The sequence below is a fragment of the Theropithecus gelada genome, chromosome X (assembly GCF_003255815.1).
Source record: "Theropithecus gelada isolate Dixy chromosome X, Tgel_1.0, whole genome shotgun sequence".
NCBI classification, from domain to species: Eukaryota; Metazoa; Chordata; class Mammalia; order Primates; family Cercopithecidae; genus Theropithecus; species Theropithecus gelada.
In genome coordinates, this window is record NC_037689.1 from 45,521,324 (window position 1) to 45,548,878 (window position 27,555).

The 27,555-nt window shown below is 44.0% G+C and overlaps 1 protein-coding gene across 3 annotated transcripts in view; it reads right to left on the minus strand.

Annotated features, from left to right (window-relative positions):
- Positions 1-27,555, minus strand: part of ACOT9 (acyl-CoA thioesterase 9) — a 41,246-nt gene that overhangs the window by 12,384 nt on the left and 1,307 nt on the right. The window contains exons 2-8 of one of the 3 annotated variants that reach the window (XM_025373015.1): positions 22,135-22,232; positions 20,178-20,204; positions 19,013-19,058; positions 16,336-16,506; positions 16,047-16,084; positions 7,845-7,928; positions 7,051-7,154 (exon numbers count right to left, since the gene is read on the minus strand). In XM_025373015.1, the coding sequence (XP_025228800.1) occupies positions 7,051-7,154; positions 7,845-7,928; positions 16,047-16,084; positions 16,336-16,506; positions 19,013-19,058; positions 20,178-20,204; positions 22,135-22,232 (568 nt within the window). The remainder of the gene's footprint in view (positions 1-7,050; positions 7,155-7,844; positions 7,929-16,046; positions 16,085-16,335; positions 16,507-19,012; positions 19,059-20,177; positions 20,205-22,134; positions 22,233-27,555) is intronic. The other 2 variants (XM_025373016.1, XM_025373017.1) reach the window with 2 other exon arrangements.

Sequence of the window (27,555 nt, forward strand, 5' to 3'; positions counted from 1 at the left end):
ACCCTGAGCCAGGCACAGCACTAGGCTCTGGGAATGGCAGGATGACATAGGAGCCTGTGGCCTAGCAGAGGAGAAAAAAAACCTCAAAGCTCAAACAGGGGTCTGGGCATGGTACCTCACACCTATAATCCCAGCATTTTGAGAGGCCTAGATGGGAAGATCGCCTGAGACCAGGAGTGCAAGACCAACCTAGGCAACATAGCGAGACCTGGTCTCTAACTAAAAATAAAAATTAAAAATTAGCCAGGCATGGTGGTGCATGCCTGTAGTACCAGCTAGTTGGGAAGCTGAGGCAGGAGGATCCCTTGAGCCCAGGAGTTCGAGGATGCACTGAGCTATGGTCACACCCCTGCATTGTAGCCCGGGTGACAGAAAACATCCCATCTCCAAAACAAAACAAACAAAATGCAAACAGTACACTGCGTGAGATGGGCTGCTGGCATGGAGTTTGGAACTGTGCAAGACTGGGACCCAAAGGCAAGGGTCACAGAGGGTATCATAAGCGTTTAATTTGCCTGCTTCCCTCAGAATCTGAGCTTCTTGCAGGGCGTACCTGTCCTCCTGATGGCACACCTACCCAAGCGGACCTCCCATCATGCTCACAAACACTAGTATGTTCCAGGGAACTGCAGTGTGCCAACCACTAGCACATGTTTATGCCTCCATAGCTGGGCACAGGAGCTCCCAAAAAGAGGTAAAATCAAAGATGATTATGTGGGTTAAGTTAAATGCAGGTAGAGTATCTCTAATCCAAAAATAAAAAATACTCCAAAATCCAAAACTTTTCAAGCACTGACATGACACTCAAAGAAAATGCTCATTGGAGGAGCATTTCAAGATTTTGAACTCTGGGATTAGCAATGCTCGACCAGTAAATACAAATATTCTGAAATCAGAAACACTTCTGGTCCCAGGCATTTCAGATAAGGAATACTCAACCTGTATTTACAATGCACAGGCCTCTGAGGTTTTAAGATGTTTCTCCCCCCCCCACCCCATCCCCAGGAAGAGGGTCTCACTCTGTCACCCAGGTTGGAGTACAGTGGCGTGATCATGTCTCACTGCAGTCTCAACCTCATGGGCTCAAGTAATCCTCCCGCTTCAGCCTCCTGAGTAGCTGACACCACAGGCGTGCATCACCACACCCAGCTAATTTTTGTAGAGATGGGGTTTTGCCATGTTACCCAGGCTGGTCTTGACCTCCTGAACTCAAGCAATCTGCCAGCCTCAGCCTCCCAAAATGCTGGGATTACAGGCATGAGCCACCATGCCTGGGCCTTAAGATGTTTCTTTATCCCCTAGAAGTCTGTACTTCCAGGAAAGTCATACCATAAAGTAATGACAGAAGCTATTTATAACCTGAGAGTATATTCGGTTCCCTCCTCAACAAATGATACAAGCCTCATCACTACTACCTACTCAGGCCCTTATCACCTTCCCCCTCAATTGTAGGAACAGTCTCACCAATCTCATTATGCCTTTGCCCTATTCAAACCTTTCAATAGTTCCTCTTTTCTTCCACCAGCACCTGGGCTAATCCTGTTAGCGTGGCATATAAAGCCCTCCACAACAGAGCCTAGGATTCTTCTCCAGTTGTTCACCAAATACTGTGCTCATACCTGCACCTTTTTCTCTAGCCATAGCTAACTAACAACCGAGAGGTCCTGGGATACAGCAGGCTATTGACTGCCTCCTGTCTAAATCTTTACCTGATGCCTTCCTTAGCAGCCTCATTCTTCATGACACTCCTCCCCTCCCCCATCCCTATTCCCCAGATTTTCTTTCCCTCCTTCATTCAGCCCCCTTAATAGAAAGAGTCCTCTCTTGACAGTGGTTCTCAATGTAAGAGAAGTAGATATCACTCTAATAGCGGGGCATTTGAAAAATAGAGTGGTTTTGGTTGTCACATAACTTGGGGGGCATTACTGTGGAGAGGGGTAACCAGGGAGCTAAATCCCTCATAACGCAGGGGACAGGCCTACAGAACAATGAATGCTTCCACCAGAAATGCCAACAGTGTCCCTGTTGAAAAATAATACATAACAATATACTACATGATAATCATTTGTTTATGTGGCTGTCTCCCTACTGCACCGTGAGCTCCTGGAGGACAAAGACCATTTTCCTCCAGTTATACCCCTAGTATTTAGCACAAAGACTGGCAGATAGCAGATACCTGATCAGCATTTGCCAATGAATGAAGGAGGCAGGTTCTAGGCACTACTAGAATATCAACTCCAAGAGAATGGAACTTTATCTGTTTTGCTCACTGCTGTATGTCTAGCACAGGACAGGCACTCAATAAATGATTGCTAAATGAATGTGAAATGAATGGATGTCAGGAAGTGAGCTAGGTGACTCAAACCCAGGTCCTATCGTTGAGGAGTAGAGTCCACAGTGGAAGAGAAAAGAATGTTCATGCACAGCTCTGTAGGAGACTAGCAGGTGCCAGGAGAGTGAGTCAGAGAGATGGTATTGAGGAAGGAGGCCTGGGGAAGGAACAGGTGTTACATGATGGGAGAATAAGGAAAGGGATTGAGCATGAAGTTATCCTGGAGCACAGGGAGAATGTGGATACAAAGCCAGAGCACGAGAATTTCAGGCAAAGGAAAAAGCAGCAGCAATGATACTCATTCACTCACTCCCAGCTGAATATCCCTTATCCCAAATGCTTGGGACCGGAAGTGTTCTGTATTTCAGACTATTTTGGAGTTTTGGATTTGGAATGTTTGCATTCAATACTCACAGGTTGAACATTCCAAACCCAACGAGCATTTCCTTTGGGCATCATGTCAGTGCTCAAAAAGTCATATTTTGGAGCATTTCAGATTTCAGAGTTGCAATGTTCAACCTATATGTAAATTATGGTTTACTATCATGAACACCCACTAGTGCCAAGCACTAGAACGCAAAGATGAATAACTCCCTATTCTTACGATGCTTGAAGGCCAGTGGTGAGCATTAAGAAGGTATATAAAAGATAAGCCAAAGGGAATATAGTTGGAAACATAGGCTGGGGCTAGTTTATGAAGCCCCTTGGGTCCTAATTAATCAAAGGAGTTTTGTTTTTTGTTTGAGATGGGGTCTCACTCTGTCACCCAGGTTGGAGTACAGTGGCACAATCTCAGCTCACTGCAACCTCCAACTCCCAGCCTCAAGTGATCCTCCCACCTTAGCCTCCCAAGTGGCTGGGATCACAGGCGCATGCCACTACACCAGCTAATTTTTTGTACTTTTTTTTTTTTTTGAGATTGAGTCTCGCTCTGTCGCCGAGGCTGGAATGCAGTGGCACAATCTCGGCTCACTGAAACCTCTGCCTCCCTGGTTCAAGTGATTCTTCTGCCTCAGCCTCCCTAGTAGCTGGGACTACAGGCACGTGCCACCACCCCCAGCTAATTTTTGTATTTTTAATAGAGATGGGGTTTCACCATATTGGCCAGGCTGGTCTCAAACTCCTGACCTCATGATTCGCCTGCCTTGGACTCCCAAAGTGTTGGAATTACAGGCATGAGCCACCATGCCCAGCCAATTTTTTGTACTTTTTGTAGAGATAGGATTTCACCATGTTGCTCAGGCTGGTCTTGAACTCCTGAGCTCAAGAGATCCACCTGCCTCGGCCTCCCAAAGTCCTGGGATTGGAGCCGTAAGCCGCTGTGCCTGGGCCAGTCAAAGGGGTTTAGACTTTAATCCACAGATAATGAATGGTCACTGAAGGTTTCTGAGAAGGGAAGTGACCTGATTCAAGATCAGCTTTGGAAGACTTACGCGGTAAAAATGCATGAAATTAACAGGGAGAGGCCAGGCTAGAGAAAGTCAGGTTAATTAAAAGACCGTTAAGGCACTCACATAAGAGGCAGTGAGGACCTGAATAAAACACAGGGCCAAAAGGATGTGGGGAGAAAGAATTCTGGTGAGTTGCTGTGGGTGATGAATTTGCAAGACCTGGCAAAAGGCTGCATGGGAAAGGGAAAAATTAAAGCTGTCACAAAGGTCTGGAGCTGGAGGAAACAGGAGGCTGGCAAAGGGGAGACTGGAGGAGGATGAGAATTGGAGCCGTTCAGTTTGGAACGTACTGTTTATTGGAACTTGAGGTAGCAACAGCACGTCTAGGTGAAGAAATTAAGGAGCACTCAGAAAAGTGGGTATGAAGGTCAAGCCCAAAATAGAAATTTGAGGCCACCTCAACAGTATTTATAATAAATTAATATTATTGCCAGGCTGGGGGCGGTGGCCCACGCCTGTAATCCCAGCACTTTGGGAGGCCGAGGCGGGCAGATCACTTGAGGTCAGGAGTTCGAGACCAGCCTGACCAACATGGTGAAACCCTGTCTCTATAAAAAATACAAAAACTAGCCAGGCATGGTGGTGTGCACTTGTAATCCCAGCTACTAGGGAGGCTGAGACAGAAGAATTGCTTGAACCCGGGAGGCAGAGGCTGCAGTGAGCCAAGATCATGCCACTGCACTCCAGCCTGGGTGACAGAACGAGACCCTGTCTCAAAAAAAAAAAAAATTTCCAACAGTGGTTACTGTGTAATCGGCACTGTAGCAAGTACTTCACATGAATGGGTTTTTTCCAATTTCCCTTTCCACAACCATGTAAGGTGGTGCTCTGTTACTAGTTTCATGTCACATTGGAGAACACAGAGGCTCAGAGAGGTGGTTTCCCCACAGCCACATGACTAGGAGGCAGCAGCGCTGGGATTAGAACTTAAATCTATGCAAACCAGAGGTAGAGTGCTTATCCCCACATCACTTCCCTGCAATAAAAAAGATCACTCGAGTCGTAAGTGATTAGTCAAACAGCCAGTGAAGAATGCAAATTTAAAACAAAAGTGTTTACTTGTCTGACACTGATTTCCACTGATTCTCTCTCAATAATTCCTATATCACTTTTTCAAACTATTTGTCCAAGATTCAAATTGTCAAGATTCCCTAAAAGGCAGGTCCTGTGCCAGGAATCTGCTGTGCATGGCACGGCACTGAGCAGACTAGGAATTAACCAAGAATTTTTATTTTTTTTTTTTTGAAATGGAGTCTTGCTCTGTTGCCCAGACTGGAGTGCAGTGGTGCGATCTCGGCTCACTGCAAGCTCTGCCTCCCAGGTTCACGCCATCCTCCTGCTTCAGCCTCCCAAGTAGCTGGGACTACAGGCGCCCGCCACCACACCCAGCTAACTTTTTTGTATTTTTAGTAGAGACTGGGTTTCACTATGTTAGCCAGGATGGTCTCGATCTCCTGACCTCGTGATCCGCCCACCTCGGCCTCCCAAAGTACTGGGATTACAGGCATGAGCCACCGTGCCTGGCCAATCATTCTTAAATAAGTTTTCCACAACGAAATCTTGGACATACACTAAATCATTTTATTTCTGTGTTGTTATCCTCTTTGAGGTACTTTTTCTTGCCAAATTTCTTCATTTGTTTGTAATAGCTATTCTGAGTTTTACTCATCAGATGAGCTGTTCCTAACTACTGTAATAGCTCAAATGACTGTTAAGGGTCCAATTGTGTCCCCCAAAAAGACACGTGGAAATCCTAACCCCCGTAACTGTGAACGTGACTGTATTTGGAAATAGGGTCGTTGCAGACATAATTAGGTAAAATGAGGTCATGCTGGAGTAGGGTGGGCCCTTAACCCAGTATAATTAGTGGCACCCTGACAAGAGACACCAGAGAGACAGACACACGAGAGAACACCATGTGATGGCGGAGGCAGAGACTGAATGAAGTGCTACAGCTGGAAGTCAAGGAACACCAGGGATTGCCAGCAAACCACCAGAAGCAAGAAACAGACAAGGAAGGTTTCTCTCTTACAGGTTTTAGAGGGAGCATGACTCTGCTGACACCCTGATTTTGGATTAGTAGCCTCCAAACTATGAGTCAATAAATTTTCTGGTTTTATGCCACCAGTTTATGGTACTTTGTGGTACCACTGCCCCTTAGAATCCACACAGGATTGGTTCCAGAACTCCCCACCACCACCCGCCAATACCAAAATCCACAGATGCTCAACTCCCCTATATAAGATGGTGTCATATTTACATAAAACCTATGCACCTCCTCCTGTATACTTTAAATCATCTCTGGATTACTTACAATACCTAATACAATATAAATGCCATATAGATAGCTGTTTGAAGGCCAGCCATGGTGGCTCATGCCTGTAATCCCAGCACTTTGGGAGGCTAAGGTGGGAGGATCACATGAGGCCGGAAGTTCAAGACCAGCCTGGGCAACATGGCGAAACTCCATCTCTATTTCTCTATTTTTTTTTCTTTTTTTGAGATGAGTCTCACTCTGTCACCCAGGCTGGAGTGCAGTGGCGTAATCTCGGCTCACTACAACCTCCACCTCCTGGGTTCAAGTGGTTCTCGTCCCTCAGCCTCCTAAGTAGCTGGGATTACAGGCGTGCACCAACATGCCTGGCTGATTTTTGTGTTTTTTAAATAGAGACAGGGTTTCACCATGTTGGCCAGGCTGGTCTCAAACTCCTGGCCTCAAGTGATCTGCCCACCTCAGCCTCCCAAAGTGGTGGGATTACAGGCGTGAGCCACTGCACCCAGCCCCATCTCTATTTTTTAAAAAACACGGTTGTTATACTGTATTGTGTTTTATTTATATTATTTTTCATTGTTTTTTTCCAAACATTTTCAATCCATGGTTGGTTGAATCTGTGGACGTGAAACCTACAGACACAGAGGGCCAACTGTACAGCAATCCTGGGAAATGAATACAGTAATCAATTCCATTCACTCCTACCATAACACAGACTTCTGTGAAATTATCCTGGGCAGAACCAGAAATCAACACCTTAACGTGGAGCTGTATATGATTAGAAAGTAATAAATATTAAACATAAACACCAAATAGTACTTCAAGCTTTGTCCACAAGGAGGATATTAATAACCCACCATCCATATGACATGAGCTTTCAACTGTTTTTCTAGAAGCAGTAAGCAACATACCTGTACATAGGTGAATAAGCTTTTCCTGCATGGAGACTAGCTGGTTTTATGTAAACAGTGGACAATCTTCAGGCGCATATTTACCTGGAACATTTGCATCTTCACTTCCATGGATGTCTTCCCAACCCAGCTAACATGGCCACTGAACTTAATGTCCTGTTCTGGGCTCAAGCTCTTCTTACACATATCTGCAAAACAGAAGTTAATCGGGGTCCAAATCATACCAAAAATGTTCTGTTCTGTAAATATGCACAATTAGAAATTATGGCTAATTCCACTACATTTCTTTTTTGTCTTCAAAACTAAAATAACTTTTTTGACACGCAGAAGAAATCTACATGTGTTTTTGAAAAACATAGAAAAAGCAAAGAATATAAAAAATAAAACTGGAATCATGCAAAATCCACTTAATTATAATAAATATCTTGGTATATAGCATTCTAGACATTTTCATATGCATATGTACATTAAAATTCCCCATAAAGGGCCGGGTGTGGTGGCTCATGCCTGTAACCCCAGCACTTTGGGAGGCCAAGGCAGGTGGATCACCTGAGGTCAGGAGTTTGAGACCAGCCTGGCCGACATGGTGTAATCCCATCTCTACTAAAAATACAAAAATCAGCTGGGTGAGGTGGCACACGCCTGTAATCCCAGCTACTCGGGAGGCTGAGGCAGGAGGATTGCTTGAACCTGGGAGGTGAAGGTTGCAGTAAGCCGAGATCGTGCCATTGCACTCCAGCCTGGGTGACAAGAACAAAACTCCGTCTCAAAAAGAAAAAAAAAAAAATTCCCATAAAAGGAGAGGACTTCCTGTAATCTCAATAATATCTTGCAATTACTAAGAATTCTAAGTATGCATAGAAAATGATATCACTTACCAATCTTATCCACCAGGGCTGTAACTATCGATAAAGGAGACATCTTGGCTGAATGGATTTTGTTGTGCATGTAACAAGTAAGAACTGCAGGAAAACAGGAGTGTACCAAATTTTTAAAAGGCAGAATTATTTCCCAACATTTCAAATTTACTCCCTGGAATCCATTAAAAGTCTTGTCTCCTTTTGAAGACCCAGCCCCCAATATTCCATTGATCATCTTATCCTAGGACCAAACACTTTTATAAATTGAAGGATTTGGGAGATCCTCCAATCTGACTGCCCCCTCAATTTTAAGATTTGGTGAAGAAATCAAAGCCCGAAGCAAGCCCAGACCCACCAGGCAGCTTGTTACTACTCCACAGAGACTCAGTGCCAAAATCAGAATAGGAACTCAGCACGAGTCTGACAGTATCAAACATCTTCAGGAAACAGAAACAAATCACAAGGACTTGGCTACCTGTTTTCTCCCTGGCTCTGTCCTAATTAATCATGAAACAATTATTTCACTCAGTTATCCCTCCTTCCCCATAACACCCTTGGCTCCTATGCCACCCTGTGGTTATCTCTATACTTTCCATATTTTAACAAGCATTTATATGTGCCAAGCATGGTTCATGCACCTTACAGATATCAACTCATTTAAAGTTGTATAATTATATGTTGGGCCGGGCGCGGTGGCTCAGCCTGTAATCCCAGCACTTTGGGAGGCGGAGGCAGGTGGATCACGAGGTCAAGAGATTGAGACCATCCTGGCCAACATGATGAAACCCCGTCTCTACTAAAAATACAAAAATTAGCCGGGCGTGGTGGCGTCCCAGTTACTCAGGAGGCTGAGGCAGGAGAATCACTTGAACCCAGGAGGCAGAGGTTGCAGTCAGCCGAGATTGCACCACTGCACTCCAGCCTGGCAACAGAGTGAGACTGTCTCAAAATTAAAAAAAAAAAAAATTGTATAATTATATGTTGATTGGCTCCCTGCTTCCCCTATGATCCAGTCAAATTTGTATCACAAACTCTCAGGACAAGATATGTGGCTCAATAAGTATTTGTTGAGTAACTGTAAATCCTTCCATCTATGCACCTACTAAAGGACGCACTGGGGGAATGACAGGCTAAAGGCAATAAACTCCATTTAAAAGTCTTTGTCCAGCAAAGAAATCAGATGGCTCCAACCTATGGCAACAGGAGTAGAAATGAAAAGACTATGAGTTAAGAAGAAGGTAAACCTGACAAGACTTGAATAAATTCAGTTTTCTAGCTTGGATAGGTAAGCATGGTGTACTAGTCACTGAAAAAGAGAACACAGACTGGGTACAGTGGCTCATGCCTGTAATCCCAACACTTTGAGAGGCCAAGGCAGGAGGATCACTTGAGCCTAGGAGTTCAAGACCAGCCCAGGCAACACAGCAGAGACTCCATCTCTACCAAGAACACAAAAGTTAGACAGGTGTGGTGGCACATGCCTGTAGTCCCAACTACTCAGGAGACAGGTGAGAGGATTGCCTGAGCCCAGAAGGTCAAGGCTGTAGTTAGCCATGATCATGCTGCTACACTCCAGCCTGAACAACAGAGTAAGGCTCTGTCTCAAAATAAAAAGAGAATATAGGAAGAAAACAATGGGCCATTTTCAATGTGTTGAATTTGAAGAGCCTATGGCACATCCAAATGAAGGTATTGGGCAGGGCACAGTTGTTCACACCTGTAATCCTAGGGCTTTGGAGGGCCATAGCAGAAGGATCACGTGAGCCCAGAGTTTGAGACCAGCCTGGGCAACAGAGTGAGACCCCTGTCTCTACAAAAAACTTTACAAATTAAGCCAGGCATGGTGGCTCAAGCCTGTAATCCCAGCACTTTGGAAGACAGAGGTAGATGGACCACCTGAGCCCAGAAGTTCCAGACCAGCCCAGGCAACATGGTGAGATCCCGTCTCTACAGTAAAATACAAAAATTAGCCAGGCATGGTGGCATGTGCCTGTGGTCCCAGCTACTTGAGAGGCTGAGATGGGAGGATGCTTGAGCCTGAGATGTGGAGGATACAGTGAGCTGTGATCGTACCATTGGACTCCATCCTGGGTGACAGAGTGAGACCCTATTCCAAAACAAAACAAAACAAATTAGCCAGGCATGGTGCAGTGTGCCTATAGTCCCAGTTACTCAGGAGGCTGAGGCAGAAGGAACACTTGAGCCTACAAGTTCAAGGTTGCAGTAGGCTATGATTTTACCACTGCACTACAGTCTGGGCAACAGAGCGAGACTGTCTCTAAAAAAGAAAAATAAATCTAGTAGCTAAGAGGAAAAACTGATTGAAACTCAGAAAAACAGGCCAGAAAATGTAGCTTCGTAAGTATTCAGCACACTGATAGCAACTGAAACACTGGGAGTAGATGGGTTTATAGAGAATCTGCAATGTCAACCCAAAAAAGGGCAGAAGGGAAGGGTAGAGAAGAGACGGAGGAAAACGTAATATAAATGTAGTTTTTACCACTGATCGATACACTTAAAAATGATAAAGATGGGCCAGGCGCGGTGGCTCACACCTGTAATCCCAGCACTTTGGGAGGGCGAGGTGGGGGGATCACCTGAGGTCACAAGTTTGAGACCAGCCTGGCCAACATGGCAAAACCCCATCTCTACTAAAAATACAAAAATTAGCCAGGCGTTGTGGCAGATGCCTGTAATCCCAGCTACTTGGAAGGCTGAGGCAGGAGAATTGCTTGAACTCGAGAGGCGGAGGTTGCAGTGAGCCGAGATGGTGCCACTGCACTCCAGCCTGGGGGGTGACAGAGCAAGACTCTGTCTCAAAAAAATAAAATAGAAAATAAAAAATAAAGATGGTAAATTTTATATTTTAACCTCAACTTAAAAAATAGTGCTGGGCTCAGTGGCTCACGCCTGTAATCCCAACACTTTGGGAGGCCAAAGTGGGAATATCCCTTGAGTCCAGGAGTTTGGGACCAGCCTGGGCAACATGGCAGACCTTGTCTCTACTAAAAATCAAAAAAATTAGCCGGGCATGGTGGTGTGCACCCGTAGTCCCAGCCACTCAGGAGGCTAAGGCAGGAGGACTGCTTGAGCCAGGAGGTCGAAGCTACAGTGAGCTGTGATCACGCCACTGCACTCCAGCCTGGGTGACAGAGTGAAACTCTGTCTCAAAACCTATATAAATAACTTTAAAAGATTTAACTATTTTCATTGTTAAATTTTAAAATGCCTTAAAATTTAATTAATATGAACAAATTATAAAATTCAAAAGGCCGGGCGCAGTGGCTCATGCCTGTAATCCCAGCACTTTGGGAGGCCAAGGCAAGTGGATCACCTGAGGTCAGGAGTTCGAGACCAGCCTGACCAACATGGTGAAACCCCGTCTCTACTAAAGATACAAAAAATCAGCCGGGCGTGGTGGTGGGTGCCTGTAATCCCAGTTACTTGGGAGGCTGAGGCAGGAGAATCACTTGAACCTGGGAGGTGGAGGATGCAGTGAGCTGAGATTGCGCCACTGCACTCCAGCCTGGGCAACAAGAGCGAAACTCTGGCTCAAAACAAAATAAACAAAATAAAATAAAATGAATTCAAAAAATAATCACTTTTTGAAAGAGCAGAAGACAAAACCCTGGGGATAACTTACATTTAAGGGATCAACAGAAAAAGAGGAACCTACAAAGGGGACTACAAAAGAGCAGCCACAGAAGCAGAAGGAAATGTCACCAAAGCCCAAGGGTGGACTGGACGATATAAGAAGCCACAAAGGGGTCAGGTCAACCCTGAAAAGCATCCATTCAATTGTGCAGTAAAGGAGCCAATGGCGAGCTTGGCAAGAGCAGATTCAATGGCGTGGAGGAGCAGAAGCCAGAACCCAGCAGACCGGCAAATATTTAATAACAGGAAGTTAGCATACAGAGGCAATGAGAGCAGGTGATTTTCCCAGTTCTTTTCAGAAAGTGAGCTATGAAGTAAGGAAGAAAGTGTGAGGTGTTATAAGAAAAGAGGATTTTTTACTTATCTTTTTTTTTTTTTTTTTTTTTTTTTTTTTGAGACAGAGTCTCACTCTGTCACCCAGGCTGGAGTGCAGTGGTGCCCTCAGTTCACTGCAGCCTCTACCTCCCGGGTTCAAGCCATTCTCCTGCCTCAACCTCCCGAGTAGCTGGGACTACAGGCACACGCCACTATACCCGGCTAATTTTTGTGTTTTTGAGACAGAGTCTCGCTCTGTTGTCCAGGCTGAAGTACAGTGGCACAATCTCAGCTCACTGCAACCTCCGCGTCCCAGGTTCAAGCAGTTCTCGTGCCTCAGCCTCCCGAGTAGCTGGGATTACAGGCACGCGCCACCATGCCCGGCTACTTTTTGTAGTTTTAGTAGAGATGTGGTTTCACCATGTTGGCCAGGCTGGTCTCGAACTCCTGGCCTCAAGTGATCCACCCACCTCGGCTTCCCAAAGTGCTGGGATTACAGGCATGAGTCACCCTGACCGGTCTATTTTTCATTTTAAGATGGAAGAAGCTTGAATATGTTTATAACTTGAGGGAAAAGTGAAGTTGAGAAAAGGCTCAGGAAATGATGGAGAAAGCTAAGTGATAAGGCAGTTCCTTGAAGAAATAGAAGGAATAGAATCAAGTGAACAGGTTAAAGAGACTGGCCAGGCCGGGTGCAGTGGCTCACGCCTGCAATTCCAGCACTTTGGAAGGCCAAGGCGGGCGGATCACGAGGTCAGGAGATCGAGACCATGGTGAAACTCCGTCTCTACTAAAAATACAAAAAACTAGCCGGGCGAGGTGGCGGGCGCCTGTAGTCCCAGCTACTCAGGAGGCTGAGGCAGGAGAATGGCGTGAACCCGGGAGGCAGAGCTTGCAGTGAGCCGCGATCGCGCCACTGCACTCCAGCCTGGGGGACAGAGCGAGACTCCGTCTCAAAAAAAAAAAAAAAAAAGAGACTGGCCATCAATAGCAGTTAATGAGCAAGAAAGAGGGTAGTGGTGGCAGGGGAGTTTGTGTATATACGGACACCTAAGCAAACCAAAGTCAACCAGGATGTAGTGCAGTGGTGTCACCACAGCTCACTGCAGCCTCGACTTCCTGGGCTGAAGCAACCCTCCCGCCTCAGTCTCCTGAGTAGCTGGAACTACTAGTGCATGCCACCACACCCAGTTACTTTTTTGGTTTTTGTAGAGATGGGGACTCACTGTTTCCCAGGCTGGTCTCAAAGTCTTGGCCTCAAGCGATCCTCCTGCCTCGATCTCCCAAAGTGCAAGGATTATAGGTGTGAGCCACTGTGCCCAGCCATGAATTTTTAACTGGGTTCATTTAATCTAGAGAAAAGTAGTTGCTAGGTGTAAGCTTAACAACAAGCTTATATCTATATTTTAAAAGTCAGAGCCGGGCATGGCGGCTCACAGCTGCAACCCCAGCACTTTGGGAGGCTGAGGCGTGCAGATCACCTGAGGTCAGGAGTTCGAGACCAGACTGGCCAACATGGTGAAACCCCATCTCTATTAAAAATACAAAAATTAGCCAGATGTGATGGTGGGCACCTGTAATCCCACCTATTCAGGAGGCTGAGGCAGGAGAATCGCCTGAACCCAGGAGGTGGAGGTTGCAGTGAGCCAAGATCAGACCACTGCACTCCAGGCTGGGCAACAAGAGTGAGACTCTGTCTCAAAAAAAAAAGAAAAAGAAAAAAAAAGGCCAGGCATGGCGGCTCACACCTGTAATCCCAGAACTTTGGGAGGCTGAGGAAAGAGGATCCTTTGAACCCAGGAGTTCAAGAAAAACCTGGGCAACACAGGAAGACCCCATCTCTATTAAAAAAAATAGTTTAATAGTTTTTTAAAAATATATTAGAACCTTTCTTCAGACCCTTTCCCAACCATTCAGCCCAAATATCATTAGGTGGGAGCAAGTAAGGTAGCCTAGAGTAGGGGGCTGGCATCTGAGCAGGGTGAGGAGGACATCCTTGCAGAGGGGCTGCAAGAGTGATGGCAGAGCGTGTCACAGCTTGAGCACAGTGAAGTGGGTGAGCCTGCGGGGGGGACCTGGTGTGGGGTACCAGAGCCCAGGTGAGGTGAGGGGAGCATCCGTGGTACCAGAGCCCAGGTGAGGTGAGGGGAGCATGAGGGGTGGCAGCCATAGGAAACTGGTCACATACAGGGGAACTGATTAAATAAGTCAATATATGAAGGAGAATGGAGCCAGTTGGAGAAGGGAATACAAATATGGAAAGGAAGAAAATGAGAATGAACCCCGTGGTGGCTGAACTGGAATCGGAGCTATCAGTGCAATCCCATGGTTTTCGTACATACATCTGTACAAAGATTTAGAAATAACATATATGTATGTATATGCACATGTATTTCCCAGCTCCTCTGCTAAGAGGGTACGGGAGCAGTGATATCCAGGAGCAATGACCACTCCCAACGCACGTATCTCCATTTCGAAATATCATCCTCCATTTCAAAATATCATTCTCCATTTCAAAATATCATCCTCCACTTCAAAATATCATTCTGCATTTCAAAAAAGGGCTCCCTGGAGATGTGGGTGATTCTAGGACTGGGGCAAAGTACAAGATGAGCCTAGAATATCTTATTGTGCCAGAAAGTGAGAAAGAGCTCAAAGAACAATGGGGACGCATCAAAGAAAACCACACAGAAGCTAGCCTGAAGGGACTGGGACACTCCTGGGACCATCTGAGCATCAAATAGATGATAGTAACATATTATAGTCCATTCAATAACATAGGAATTCCTGAGTCCATACTGATTTAAAACTAATGAATTGAAAGTCTGATGAAGGTCTCAAAGTTACCTGCCCCCTCCCCTACATAAGGTACTTATTAATTACGAAGGGGAAAAGAGTAACTTTACAGTGAAGAAGAGTGGCAGACATCATCGCCATCCAGTAAGCAAAGCTGATATCATCAGTAACGAGAAATCAAAACCATGTACCACTTGATAGGATGCAATAAGAACAGAGAATCCCTTCTGTGACATTCCTGCCAGAGATGCATATCCCAAAGCTAATCACGAGGAAGCATCACACAGACCCAAATTGAGGGACAATACACAAAAGAACCATGTCAAAGTCACGAAAGTCAAACAAAGATTAAGGAACTAGTCCTGACATGACAATTAAATCAACATATGATTCAGAACTGGATCCTTCTGCTATGAAGGACCACTGACAAAAGTTGAATGGGACCTGAGGATTAGACAGTATGACACATCAGTGTTAATTTCCTGATTTTTAATGACTGTTTGTAGTTATGTAGAAGAATGCCCTTGTTTGTAGGAAAGACATATTCAAATATTTGGGGGTGATGTGGCATCATGTTAGTGACTTATTCTCACATAATTCAGGGACAAATAAATTTTTTTTTTTTTTTTTTTTTTGAGACAGAGTCTCACTCTGTCGCCCAGGCTACAGTGCAGTGGCGTGATCTCAGCTCACTGCAACCTCCACCTCCCAGGTTCAAGTGATTCTCCCGCCTCAGCCTCCCGAGTAGCTGGGACTACAGGCACATGCCACCACGCCTGGCTAATTTTTTGTATTTTTAGTACAGACAGGGTTTCACCATGTTAGCCAGGATGGTCTCAATCTCCTGACCTCGTGATCTGCCCACCTCAGCCTCCCAAAGTGCTGGAATTACAGGCGTGAGCCACCGTGCCTGGCCACAGAAAAATTCTTTATACTGTATTTGCAACTTTTCTGTAAGTTTAAGACTTTTTTTTTAAGTTACTAGTAAGAAAGATTATTCAGACTATACCTCCATTAAATAGGAATCTACATTTTTTTTGGAGACGGAGTTTCACTCTTGTTACCCAGGCTGGAGTGCAATGGCACGATCTTGGCTCATCACAACCTCTGCCTCCCAGGTTCAAGTGATTCTCTTGCCTCAGCCTCCCAAGTAGCTGGGATTATGGCGCCCGCCACCACAACTGGCTAATTTTGTATTTTTAGTAGAGATGGGGTTTATCCATGTTGGTCAGGCTGATCTTGAACTCCCAACCTCAAGTGATCCGCCTGCCTCAGCCTCCCAAAGTACTGGGATTACAGGCATGAACCACCACACCCGGCCGATGTCCTTCTTTTTTTGTGCACTTTAGAATATCACCAACTGTGCAGGTTAAAGAATAAAAGAGCCCTTTCCAGTCACAGAATTCAATGTATATCTGTAGGTATCTATTAGAAAGACTAAAATAATACCAGTACCTCCCAAGCTGTCAAGATCCTCAAGAATCCTGCCAAATCTGTGAAATAAAGCAGACAGTGAATTAAATGCAAATCATGTTGGTCTCCTTTTAAAAATAAATAACACACTTCAGGGTGATGAAAATGTTCCAAAATCGATTATAGTGATGGATGCACAACTCTCTAAATGTATCAAAACCATAGAATTGTACACTTTAAATAAGTGAATTGTATGGTGTGTGAATTGTATTTCAACATTGTTATAAAACACGGAAATAAAAACAAATACATAAAAATAGCACTGTGTTACCTTACGGTGTTTTGAACAGTCAAATATTTCTCTCGTAATTCAGGCTCACTGCCCAAAGGCAAGAGAACTTCAATGTAACTGTCCTTCATTCTCCTAGGAGGCAGTTCATCCTGTGATTTAGCCAAGAAACTATGAAGTAACTTCCTTTCTTCCATTGCCTTCACATGGTCTCTGAGAAGAAAGGATGCAGGATTCATAAAACAAGAGCAGTGCTAGCCCACAATTCCAGTGGTATACAGGTCAGTAAGATACCATCAAAGGAGGAAAAAGAAGGTCTGGGCCTACTTTCACCTTCTCTTCCTTTCCTCCCTTCCCACCCACCACTTGGTGAAATTGATCATTTCCGGTATCATTTCTCAAGCTTAAAAACATACTTAGGCCGGGCATGGTGGCTCACACCTGTAATCCCAGCACTTTGGGAGGCCAAGGCGGGCAGATCACGAGGTCAGGAGATCGAGACCATCCTGGCTAACACGGTGAAACACTGTCTCTACTAAAAAATACCAAAAAATTAGCTGGGCGTGGTGGCGGGCACCTGTAGTCCTGGCTACTCGGGAGGCTGAGGCAGGAGAATGGCGTTAACCCGGGAGTTGGAGCTTGCAGTGAGCCGAGACTGCGCCACTGCACTCCAGCCTGGGTGACAGAGCAAGACTCTGTCTCAAAAAAAAAAAAGAAAGAAAAACATACTTAAGGCCAGGTGCGGTGGCTCATGCCTGTAATCCCAGCACTTTGGGAGGCCGAGAGAGGTGGATCACCTGAGGTCAGGGGTTCGAGACCAGCCCGGCCAACATGGCAAAACTCCATCTCTACTAAAAATACAAAAAATTAGCCAGGCGTGGTGGTGGGCACCTGTAATCCCAGCTACTTGGGAGGCTGAGGCAGGAGAATTGCTTGAACGTGGGAGGCACAGGTTGCAGTGAGCCAAGATCACAATACTGCACTCCAGCCTGGGCAACAGAGCAAGACGGTCTCAAAAAAAAAAACCAAAAACAAACAAACAAACAAACAAAAACAAAAAACAAAACTTAAAAGTGATATAGATATACCCAAATGAGCCATATATTCACCCTTATCAAAAAGTTTACTCAAAGACTAGAATATTTGAAATTAAATTAAAAATTCAGAGAGATGGACACAATAGTATATATATAAATATATACGCTAAAGAATGGGTTGGCCACTCTACTTTATATTCCCATTTCTCACCTGACAGTTCTCGGATTCTTTGAGCCCCAGTTCTCTCTCTCTCTCTGCCTTCAATTTCAGGAAAGAGAGACAGAGGAGGGAAAATGGACTATATCCAAAGGAAGTATGGAAGGCAGAACAAAAGGTAAAGAAGAACAGAACATGAAAAGGGACAGAAAGGGAAGAAAAAGAAGAGAAGATTAAGGTGGAAGAGAAAAGAGAGACAAGGGGATACGGAACGACAATGTTGATAAGAACATTAGCTAAGATGTCTTTCTAAGCTTAACTTATAAAGTATTATTTCCAGAAATGTTCACCCTTCAAAAAATACAGGAGATAGAGGAATGAGTTAAATAACACCAGTAAATCCAGAATGTGGAACATTCTCAAGACAAATGGCTTGGCCTCCTTAAAGTCAAGCTCATGGGGGAAGAATGGGGGAAGGATGACTGTCTATTACCCTAGATTAGGGGAGACTAAAGAGTCATAACCACCAGATGCAATATGCAATCCTTTATTGGATCTTGATGTTTTTTAAACAGCTATAAAAACATTTTTGTTAAAAGGAGTAATCTATTTTTTAAAAAATGGTAACAGTTAAGGAAATGTGACTATGGATGAGTAATATACTAGCAAGGAATTGCTGTCAATTTGATTACATGAGAGAATGTCTTATTTGCTGGAGATAAGCAAAGGCTGGTTTATAAAATATTTACTGGAGATACACGCTGAAGTGTTGTGGTATCTATAATTTATTTAGAAATGCTTCAGCATATGTGTATATTGGGAAATTTGGCAAAATATTAATAAGTATCAAATCCAGGTGGTGGGTACACAGGTATTCATTCTTTCTACCTTTTAGTAAATTGAAATTTTTCATACAAAGAATTTAAAAATAAGTCATTAATTTCTATACCAATGATAGATTATTATATATCTAGTGATCACTCGTGTTTTTTCTATCTCATTGTAGCCTCAAAATTCTGTAAACCAAGAGGGATATGATCCTATTTTACAACAAGGAAATATTGTGAGAAAGATAAAGACAATATGGGAGGCCTAATTTTGAACTGACAAGAAGCAATAAAGGATTCAAGTTGCATGAAACAGAGAAACTAAGAGACTTGGGTTCAAGTCCCAAACCCTGATATTTAATCATTCAATCTCTGAGTTTCAGTTTTGTGTGTAAAAAAGGAACAGGAACATATGTCATAAGCACGTCACAAGTTTTGTTATGAGAATCAGTGAGGTAATATACCTAAATGCATTTTGAAAATGCAGAATATACGTAAATCACCTTCTTTCATGACAATGAGGTGTCATCTGATGAGCATGTTGAAATGTTGACCTTCTCCCCCAAGCAAAATACTTCTCAACCTATCTCTGAACACAGGGCTCCCCATCCCCACTGCGAGACCATCAACTGAGTCTACATAGAGCCTAGTATAATACGTTGGGGATGAAAAGAACGAATGAAAACAAAGATGCATACCTCCAGTTTGTGGATGCTCCTACTATCTCCCGCAACTTATCTCGAACTGAAACAAAAAGAAAGAGGTCATTCCATGAAACAAAGAAATATGAGAAACGGATTATGGCAATGAGCTCAAGAACTATGAAAAGCAATTCATGCACTCAAAAGATTTAAAGATCCATAGATTTCCATTTAATGCCAAAACAAACAGCTCAGGGACAGGATCAAGCCTCTGCTCCCTAAAAACCTGAAAGAACTATACTGTCTCTTTAGTGCACAAATGAATACCTTTATGCCAATCACAGGGTTTATATAAACAAACAGAAAAGGATAACTTCAACTATTCATTTAATGGGGCTGTATCAGTGTTAGCCAATAAGAACCATTATGATGGAGATATGAACAGGATTCCCACCTATCTTCTTTTTTGTTTGTTTTTTTTTTTCTTTGAGACAGAGTCTCGCTCTGTCACTCAGGCTGGAGTTCAGTGGCACAATCTCGGCTCACTGCAACCTCCACCTCCCGGGTTCAGGCGATTCTCCTGCCTCAGTCACCCCAGTAGCTGGGATTACAGGTGCTGTGCCACCACACCCGGCTAATTTTTGTAGTTTTGTTTTGTTTGAGACGGAGTTTCACTCTTGTTGCCCAGCCTGGAGTGCAATAGCATGATCTCAGCTCACTGCAACCTCTGCCTCGTGGGTTCAAGTGATTCTCCTGCCTCAGCCTCCCAATTAGCTGGGATTATAGGCAGACACCACCATGCCCAGCTAATTTTGTATTTTTAGTAGAGACGGCGTTTCACTATGTTGGTCAGGCTGGTCTTGAACTCCTGACTTCAGGTGATCCACCTGCCTCGGCCTCCCAAAGTGCTGGGATTACAGGTGTGAGCCACCGTGCCTGGCCCCCATCTATCTTCTTATACGCAGTATTAGATCAAATTACTTAGTTCAGAGACTAATACTAATATCCAAATCTGAGTCTCATTATAATTAATTTCTCATATATTTATAGTCTTCTAGTTGTTAGAAAAGTTTAAGCCAGAAAAATGAAGCAAAGACTTACATCAAGCTAAGGCAAAGAATGCAATTTTAGTTAATGCCACTGCCCAAAAGTGCAAGCGTATATTAGTGCTTACAAAATTTAAGCTCTTAAAAGAAAAGCTGATACTAATTACCACACACACCATGATTCACATGTATAGGTGAACATGCTATATGAATAAAGGGAAAATCAATTAGAGAACCAGCAATAACTGGAAACTAAAAGATAAATCTATAGTATTTCAAATACTGTGTTGAGTTCATGTGTTTTTCCTAGCACTTCAAAATACATATTCCAGTTATAGGAAATTAACTATAGCAATCCTCAGTCCTTCAATAACTAAGTGATCAAAACCAAATATGATTAATATTAACATGCATTTTAACTTTCATGAAAAAATGGTTGATTTTTCTATCAAACAATTATGGATACACCATAAGTTTGGTGTATAATTACAATTAAATGTTACAGAACTGCAAACAACAACCATTAGTAATTTAGTCTTATTTCTGATTTTTTCCTCCTAAGTGCCTTGAATAAAAGAATGGACAGGGCCGAAGCGGGTGAATCATGAGGTCAGGAGTTCAAGACCAGCCTGGCCAAGATGGTGAAACCCCGACTCTACTAAAAATACAAAAATTAGCCTGGCGTGGTGGGCACCTGTAATCCCACCTACTCGGGAGGCTAAGGCAGAGAACTGCTTGAACCTGGGAGGCAGAGGCTGCAGTGAGCCAAGATCACGCCATTGCACTCCAGCCTGGGCGACAGAGTGAGACTTCATCTCAAAAAAAAAAAAAAAGAAAAAAAATGAACAGGCCAGGCACGGTGGCTCACACCTGATATCCCAGCACTTTGGGAGGCCAAGACAGGCGGATCACTTGAGGCCAGGAGTTTGAGACCAGCCTGGCCAACATGGCGAAACTCCGTCTCTCCTAAAAAATACAAAAATTAGTTGGGCGTGGTGTAGCATGCCTGTAATCCCAGCTACTCGGGAGGCTGAGGCAAGAGAATCGCTTGAATCTGGGAGACAGAGGTTGCAGTGAGCCGAGATCCTGCCACTGCACTCCAGCCTGGGTGACAGAGCAAGACTCTATCTCAAAAAAAAAAAAAAAAAAGAATGGATAGAAAGTACCTCAAACAGGATATGGACTACTGATGCTCACTGACATAAAATAATTACTGCTAGCTTAGTCAGTGTAAGAAGAGAGGCAAGTACTGAGGGCCAAGAAGGAAAAAATTTAAAATTTTATTTACATATATATTTATATACACACATAATATAAATTTATTTGGACCCTTTAAAGAAGCCAAAATTTTATTTATTTATTTATTTATTTATTTTTATTTATTTTTTTTTTTTGAGACTCAGTCTGGCTCTGTCGCCCAGGCTGGAGTGCAGTGGCCGGATCTCAGCTCACTGCAAGCTCCGCCTCCCGGGTTTACGCCATTCTCCTGCCTCAGCCTCCGGAGTAGCTGGGACCACAGGCGCCCGCCACCTCGCCCGGCTAGTTTTTTGTATTTTTTTTAGTAGAGACGGGGTTTCACCGTGTTAGCCAGGATGGTCTCGATCTCCTGACCTTGTGATCCGCCCGTCTCAGCCTCCCAAAGTGCTGGGATTACAGGCTTGAGCCACCGTGCCCGGCTCAAAATTTTAATTATAATGAATACTCCTAGTTTAATAAAGACAATCCACAGTTTGCATATCATATTGGTAATTGAAATTAACTTTAATTAAGCATGGACTAACAGGATCCCTCGAACATAACTATGGACTAGGAGTGTTTACTCGGTACAACTAATGGGCCCATCTCTTTTTTCCCATGCCTTCAGAACCTACACACAGGAAGTGGAAATCGCTTAACTAAAAGAGCTCAGTCCTCAAGGCTCCCAGGAACAATAGTTCAAAATCTGAATATGACTTCTACCTGAAGCTATTAATATTATGCAGCTATCCTGGTCATTTCGTCAATGAAATGTTTATGAAAGATCTACCTTTAATATGCCTCATTTGCTCTAAACTACATTTCTATATACCTTTCAAATAAAAGTAAAACAAGGTTTTTCACCACATAGACACAAAACATAGACACCATGCTTGCCTTCATGAATGTGGAAGATTCCCTGTTTCTTGGGGTTCTGGGGTCCTTGAGTCAGTCCTCTTCCAGGAGTAAGCTGCCCCTTGCCCAAGGCACAAAGCCTATAAAACAAGATAAAACACAGAGTAGGTTCCACGGCTTCTTCCCTGGCAATCTCAAAGACCTACCCTCCTCCCAGAGTATCTGGCCATACCACCCTTAGTATATATTGTCTTGCAGGAGTCTGTAGTTGTTTCACAAGTGTATGTATGTTTTCATGAGGCTATTCCATAAATCATTTCTCCCACTAAACATTTCTTGAGAGCAGAGACCAATTAGGTAATTATCTACAAAATAAATAAAAGATGGCAACTAGGTTTAATGGATTTATTATTGGTCTATTTTATTAGTTTCAGAAGTCCATAATCGATTTGGTAAACAACTGAGCAAACTCATTATGAACAATTTATTCTGTTCTTTATTATCGTACCATATGTCCTCAATAAATAAGATAAACCCAATTATAAAGTAAACTTTGAACACTGAATTAGCCCTTTCCAGATGCAAAGAAAGTGTTTATTTAACTTATGCAGAAATTTTCTAGAGTCCCAACACAATAAAATAAAAGCTATCTACTGGCCATGGTGGCACAGGCCTGTAATCCCAGCACTTTGGGAGGCTGAGGCAGGTAGACAGGTTGAGCCCAGGAGTTCAAGACCAGCCTCGGCAACATGGCAAAACCCCATCTCTACAAAAAATACAAAAATTAGCCAGTTGTGGTGGCATGCACCTGTGGTCCCAGCTACTCAAGAGGCTCAGGTGGGAGGATCACTTGAACCCAGGAGGTCGAGGCTGCAGTGAGCCAAGATTGCACCACTGCACTCCAGCCTAGGCAACAAAGTGAGATCCTACTTCAAAAAAACAAAAAATAAAAGCTGTCTAACTAAATGTGCCTAACCTACTTTCCCAAAATAAGTTGATTTTGGTTCATTATTGCTTAAGTGTTGACTCCTAATCACACAATATTATGTCAGGGGTAGCACACAGGCAACATCACAGATTAATAAACGGATCTGTGAGAGCACAGCTGAAGAGGGCAAGGCACTGAATAGGTCAAGAACCCTGCAGGCCAGGCGTGGTAGCTCACGCCTGTAATCCCAGTACTTTGGGAGGCCAAGGTAGGCAGATCACTTGAGGTCAGGAGTTCGAGACCAGCCTGGCCAACATGGTGAAACCCTGTTTATACTAAAAATCCAAAAATTAGCTGGGCGTGGTGGCAGGCACCTGTAATCCCAGCTACTTGTGAGGCTGAGGCAGGAGAATCGCTTGAACCCAGGAGACGGAGGTTGTAGTGAGCCAAGAACATGCCACTACACTCCAGCCTGGGTGACAGAGCGAGACCCTGTCTCAAAAAAAAAAAAAAAAAAAAAAAACCAGAACCCCAGATACTGTCACTCATTCTAGTTCAATTTACTAGTAAATTCTCACTACCTAATGTGGGAATAAGCAATGACTAACAACAAAAAAAGAGATACTTTTAATTTTCTTTAGAGACCAAGCTACTATAGATTTCTCTTCTGAAGGACAGCATTCAGAGAAAGTCTCTCAGTATTTACAGTACTCTGTAAAATCTACACGCAGTGTTGACACTGTGCTGTTAGAACAAATCCTTATCCTTTCACCAAGTCAAATCATCTAATTGCACAGAACACAGAAATATGAGTACATGTTCCTTGGCTAATTGAACTTCTTAGTCACCCAGTTATCTTATTTGGTTGCAACACAATCCCTGCTGGTCTACGAAGACCAAAATTCTTGCTGGAGGATTTGGGATTTTGGATCTCTGTTTATTCTTCAATCACACAGCTAATGAGCCTCTCTCGTATATATTTTAGTTTTACTTTTTCACGAAAAATATTCAATTCCTGTACTTTTGTATGCAGATAATATATATATTTTTTTCAGATGGAGTCTCGCTCTGTCGCCCAACCTGGAGTGCAGTGGTGCGATCTCAGCTCACTGCAAGCTCTGCCTCCCGGGTTCACACCATTCTCCTGCTTCAGCCTCCCAAGTAGCTGGGACTACATGCGCCCACCAGGCATGGTGGCTCACGCCTGTAATCCTAACACTTTGGGAGGCCGAGGCGGGTGGATCACCTGAGGTCAGAAGTCCGAGACCAGCCTGGCCAACATAGTGAAACCCCATCTCTACTAAAAACATAAAAGTTAGCCAGGCATGGTGGCGCGCACCTGTAGTCCCAGCTACTCTGGAGGCTGAGGCAGAATCATTTGAACCCAGGAGGCGGAGGTTGCAGTGAGCTGAAATGGCATCATTGCATTCCAGCCTGAGCAACAGAGCAAGACTCCATCTCAAAAAAAGAAATTAGCATTTTACAACTGAATATATCTGGTTTTAAAGAACACACTGGAAAAAGCTAATCCTTTCTATTGCTACGATTAGCTGAAAGAGAAAAAAAAAAAAATGACCCCCAACGCATTAATAGCAACTATAATAGATATGTTAAATGTATCCAATATAAGAAATGGGATCTGATTCTGAATGGCTAAATACCCTGAATACACACCACTAACAGGAGCTATATAACCAGTCTCACATATCTGAATAAATACACATATACACAGAAATTGTTTTGTTACACTAAGAAGCAGCATTTTCTGAAGAGGGATGAAAATCATTCTGTCCTGCTTGTGTGAGAGGCAATACAGTATAGGGGTTAAGAGCCCAAAGGCTGGGCACACTGGCTCACACCTATAATTCCAACACTTTGGGAGGCCAAGGCAGGCGTATCACTTAAGGTCAGGAGTTTGAAACCAACCTGGCCAACATGGTGAAACCCCATCTCTACTAAAAATATGAAAATTAGCTGGGCATGGTGGCGGGCACCTGCAGTACCAGCTCCTCGGGAGTCTGAGGCAGGAGAATTGCTTCAACCCAGGAGGTGGAAGCTGCAGTGAGCCGAGATTGTGCCACTGCACAGCAAGACTCTGTCTCAAAAAAAAAAAAAAAAAAAAAAAAAAGCCCGATCATGCTGCTTATTAGCTGAGTGACCTTAGACAAGTTACCTAGCCTCCCTGATCCTCAGTTTCCTCATCTGTAAAGTGGGGATAATACTACTACCTATCCCATAGGATTGTCAAAAGGATAAAGGAATTAACACATATTAAACCCTGAAGGGCATGTCTAGAAGATCATGTCTAATATACTGACAAGTCCTCAAAAAACTCTAGCTATCATTATTCCAGAAAGTCATGCTTCTTCAAAGTCTCCCCTAAAGAGCAAAAAGAACCAGGCTGGGCACAATGGCTCATGCCTGTAATCCCAGCACTTTGAGAGCCCAACGTGGGAGGATCACTTGAGACCAGCGTGGGCAACATAGGGAGATCCCGTCTCTACAAAAAAATTTTAAAATATTAGTCAGGCGTAGTGGTGCACACTTGTGGTCATAGCTACTCAGGAGGCTGAGGTGGGAGGATCACTTGAGCCCTGGGGAGGTCAAGGCTGCAGTGAGCCATGATCGCACCACTGCACTCTAGCCTGGGTAAAAGAGCAAGACTCTGTCTCCAAAGAAAAAAAAAAGAAAGAAAGATTGCCTCAGCCAGGCACTATCATGGACCATTGCCAAACATAGAATCAACTGAGGAGAGGAAAGAAGGGAGTTAATGAATACAGAGAAACACTTTGGTCAATTTATTTGGAAAATTGTGGTCCTAGAGCCCCATTGCTTTGCATGCTGCCTTAAGAAATTTGGAAATACATTCCTGTGACACAACAAAGGCATAATTGGAACACTTTTTGAAAAATGTTGCTTACACCAATAGCATATTGGTAATAATAAATCTACATCATACTGTCAACATAGTATTCGGGAATATTCGGGTAATAGTAATTTTTTTTTTTTTTTAGACAGTCTCACTGTCACCCAGGCTGGAGTGCAGTGGCGACATCTTGGCTCACTGCAACCTCCACCTCCCGAGTTCAAGCGATTCTCATGCCTCAGCCTCCCGAGCAGCTGGGATTACAGTTGTGCACCACCATGCCCAGCTAGTTTTGTATTTTTAGTACAGACAGGGCTTCACCATGTTGAACAGGCTGGTTTTGAACTCCTAACCTCAAGTGATCAGCCCGCCTCGGCCTCCCAAAGTGCTGAGATTACAGGCGTGAGCCACCACGCCTGGCATGTAATGGTGACTCTTCACTACATTTGGTATCCTATTTACTGATAATCTGATGGAAACTGTGGACCTTGAGCGGGTGTGGGAAGGGCTGGAATACATTTTTGCTCACACACAAAATGGTATATACTATTTCAGGAGGTGCACAGACCCTTTTTGATACCCCCATGTCCTCCTATATTTGAAGATTTTGATTCAAACCAACCTCCTTAAGAAACTGAGGCCCCAATTTCGGATGACTTTCCCCAGTGCCAGTCAACGGGCACACCAGCAGAGTCCGGATGAAGCCCAGTTCTTCCAATCTCCCCCAACACGCACACAAACCGCACTGAGGTGGAGGAGGTGAGAGAATGGTTTTAATCAATACTTAACACTTCAGTACCTCAGGGTTACTGGCTTATCTCCTGATAAGCCCTCAGGAGTCTTACTTATAGCAAAACCTCTAGGCCTTTACTGTGGAGAGGCCTTTGTGACGCTCAAGTCCAAGGACCTCATGACTGAACCTTTCCAATCAAAGGAAATCAAGGAACTCAAGGCCTCCACGGCCAGCCTAGGGAGTCACGTAAGTCACCCTGGAGGTGTGAATAGAAATGTCTTGGCTCAGCCCTGGGTCCCAAGCATACAGCAGTTGGCAAGGAAGAGTGTTCAGTGCAATAACAGGCAATGCTACTCATATGCCCTCCACTCTGAGGAAATAACCTCTATTTAGAGACTAAACAAAGTCAGGTGCCTCTTGCAAGTCTAAAAAAGAAAAGAAGCTACAAAGGTTGCCCACCAAAGAACCTAATCATCTCAGTCGATATTCATTTGTGAACTCCTCCTCTCACTAGACACTAAGAGATTATCTGCTTAACGTTCAACAGTTTTTTGTTTGTTTGTTTGAGACACAGTCTCACTGTGTCGCCCAGGTTGGAGTGCAGGGGCGCGATCTCAGCTCACTGCAAGCTCTGCCTCCCAGGTTCACACCATTCTCCTGCCTCAGCCTCCCGAGCAGCTGGGACTACAGACGTGCACTACCACGCCCGGCTAATTTTTGTATTTTTAATAGAGATGGGGTTTCGCCATGTTGGCCAGGCTGGTCTCAAACTCCTGGCCTCAAGTGATCCATCCACCTCGGCCTCCCAAAGTGCTGGGACTACAGACGTGCACCACCACGCCCGGCCTCAAGAGAATTTTCAAGAAAGGAACACAGGGTTATGAGAGCACTTGAACAGGACCATGGAGCTTTTGTAGAAGACCTTTCACATTGCAA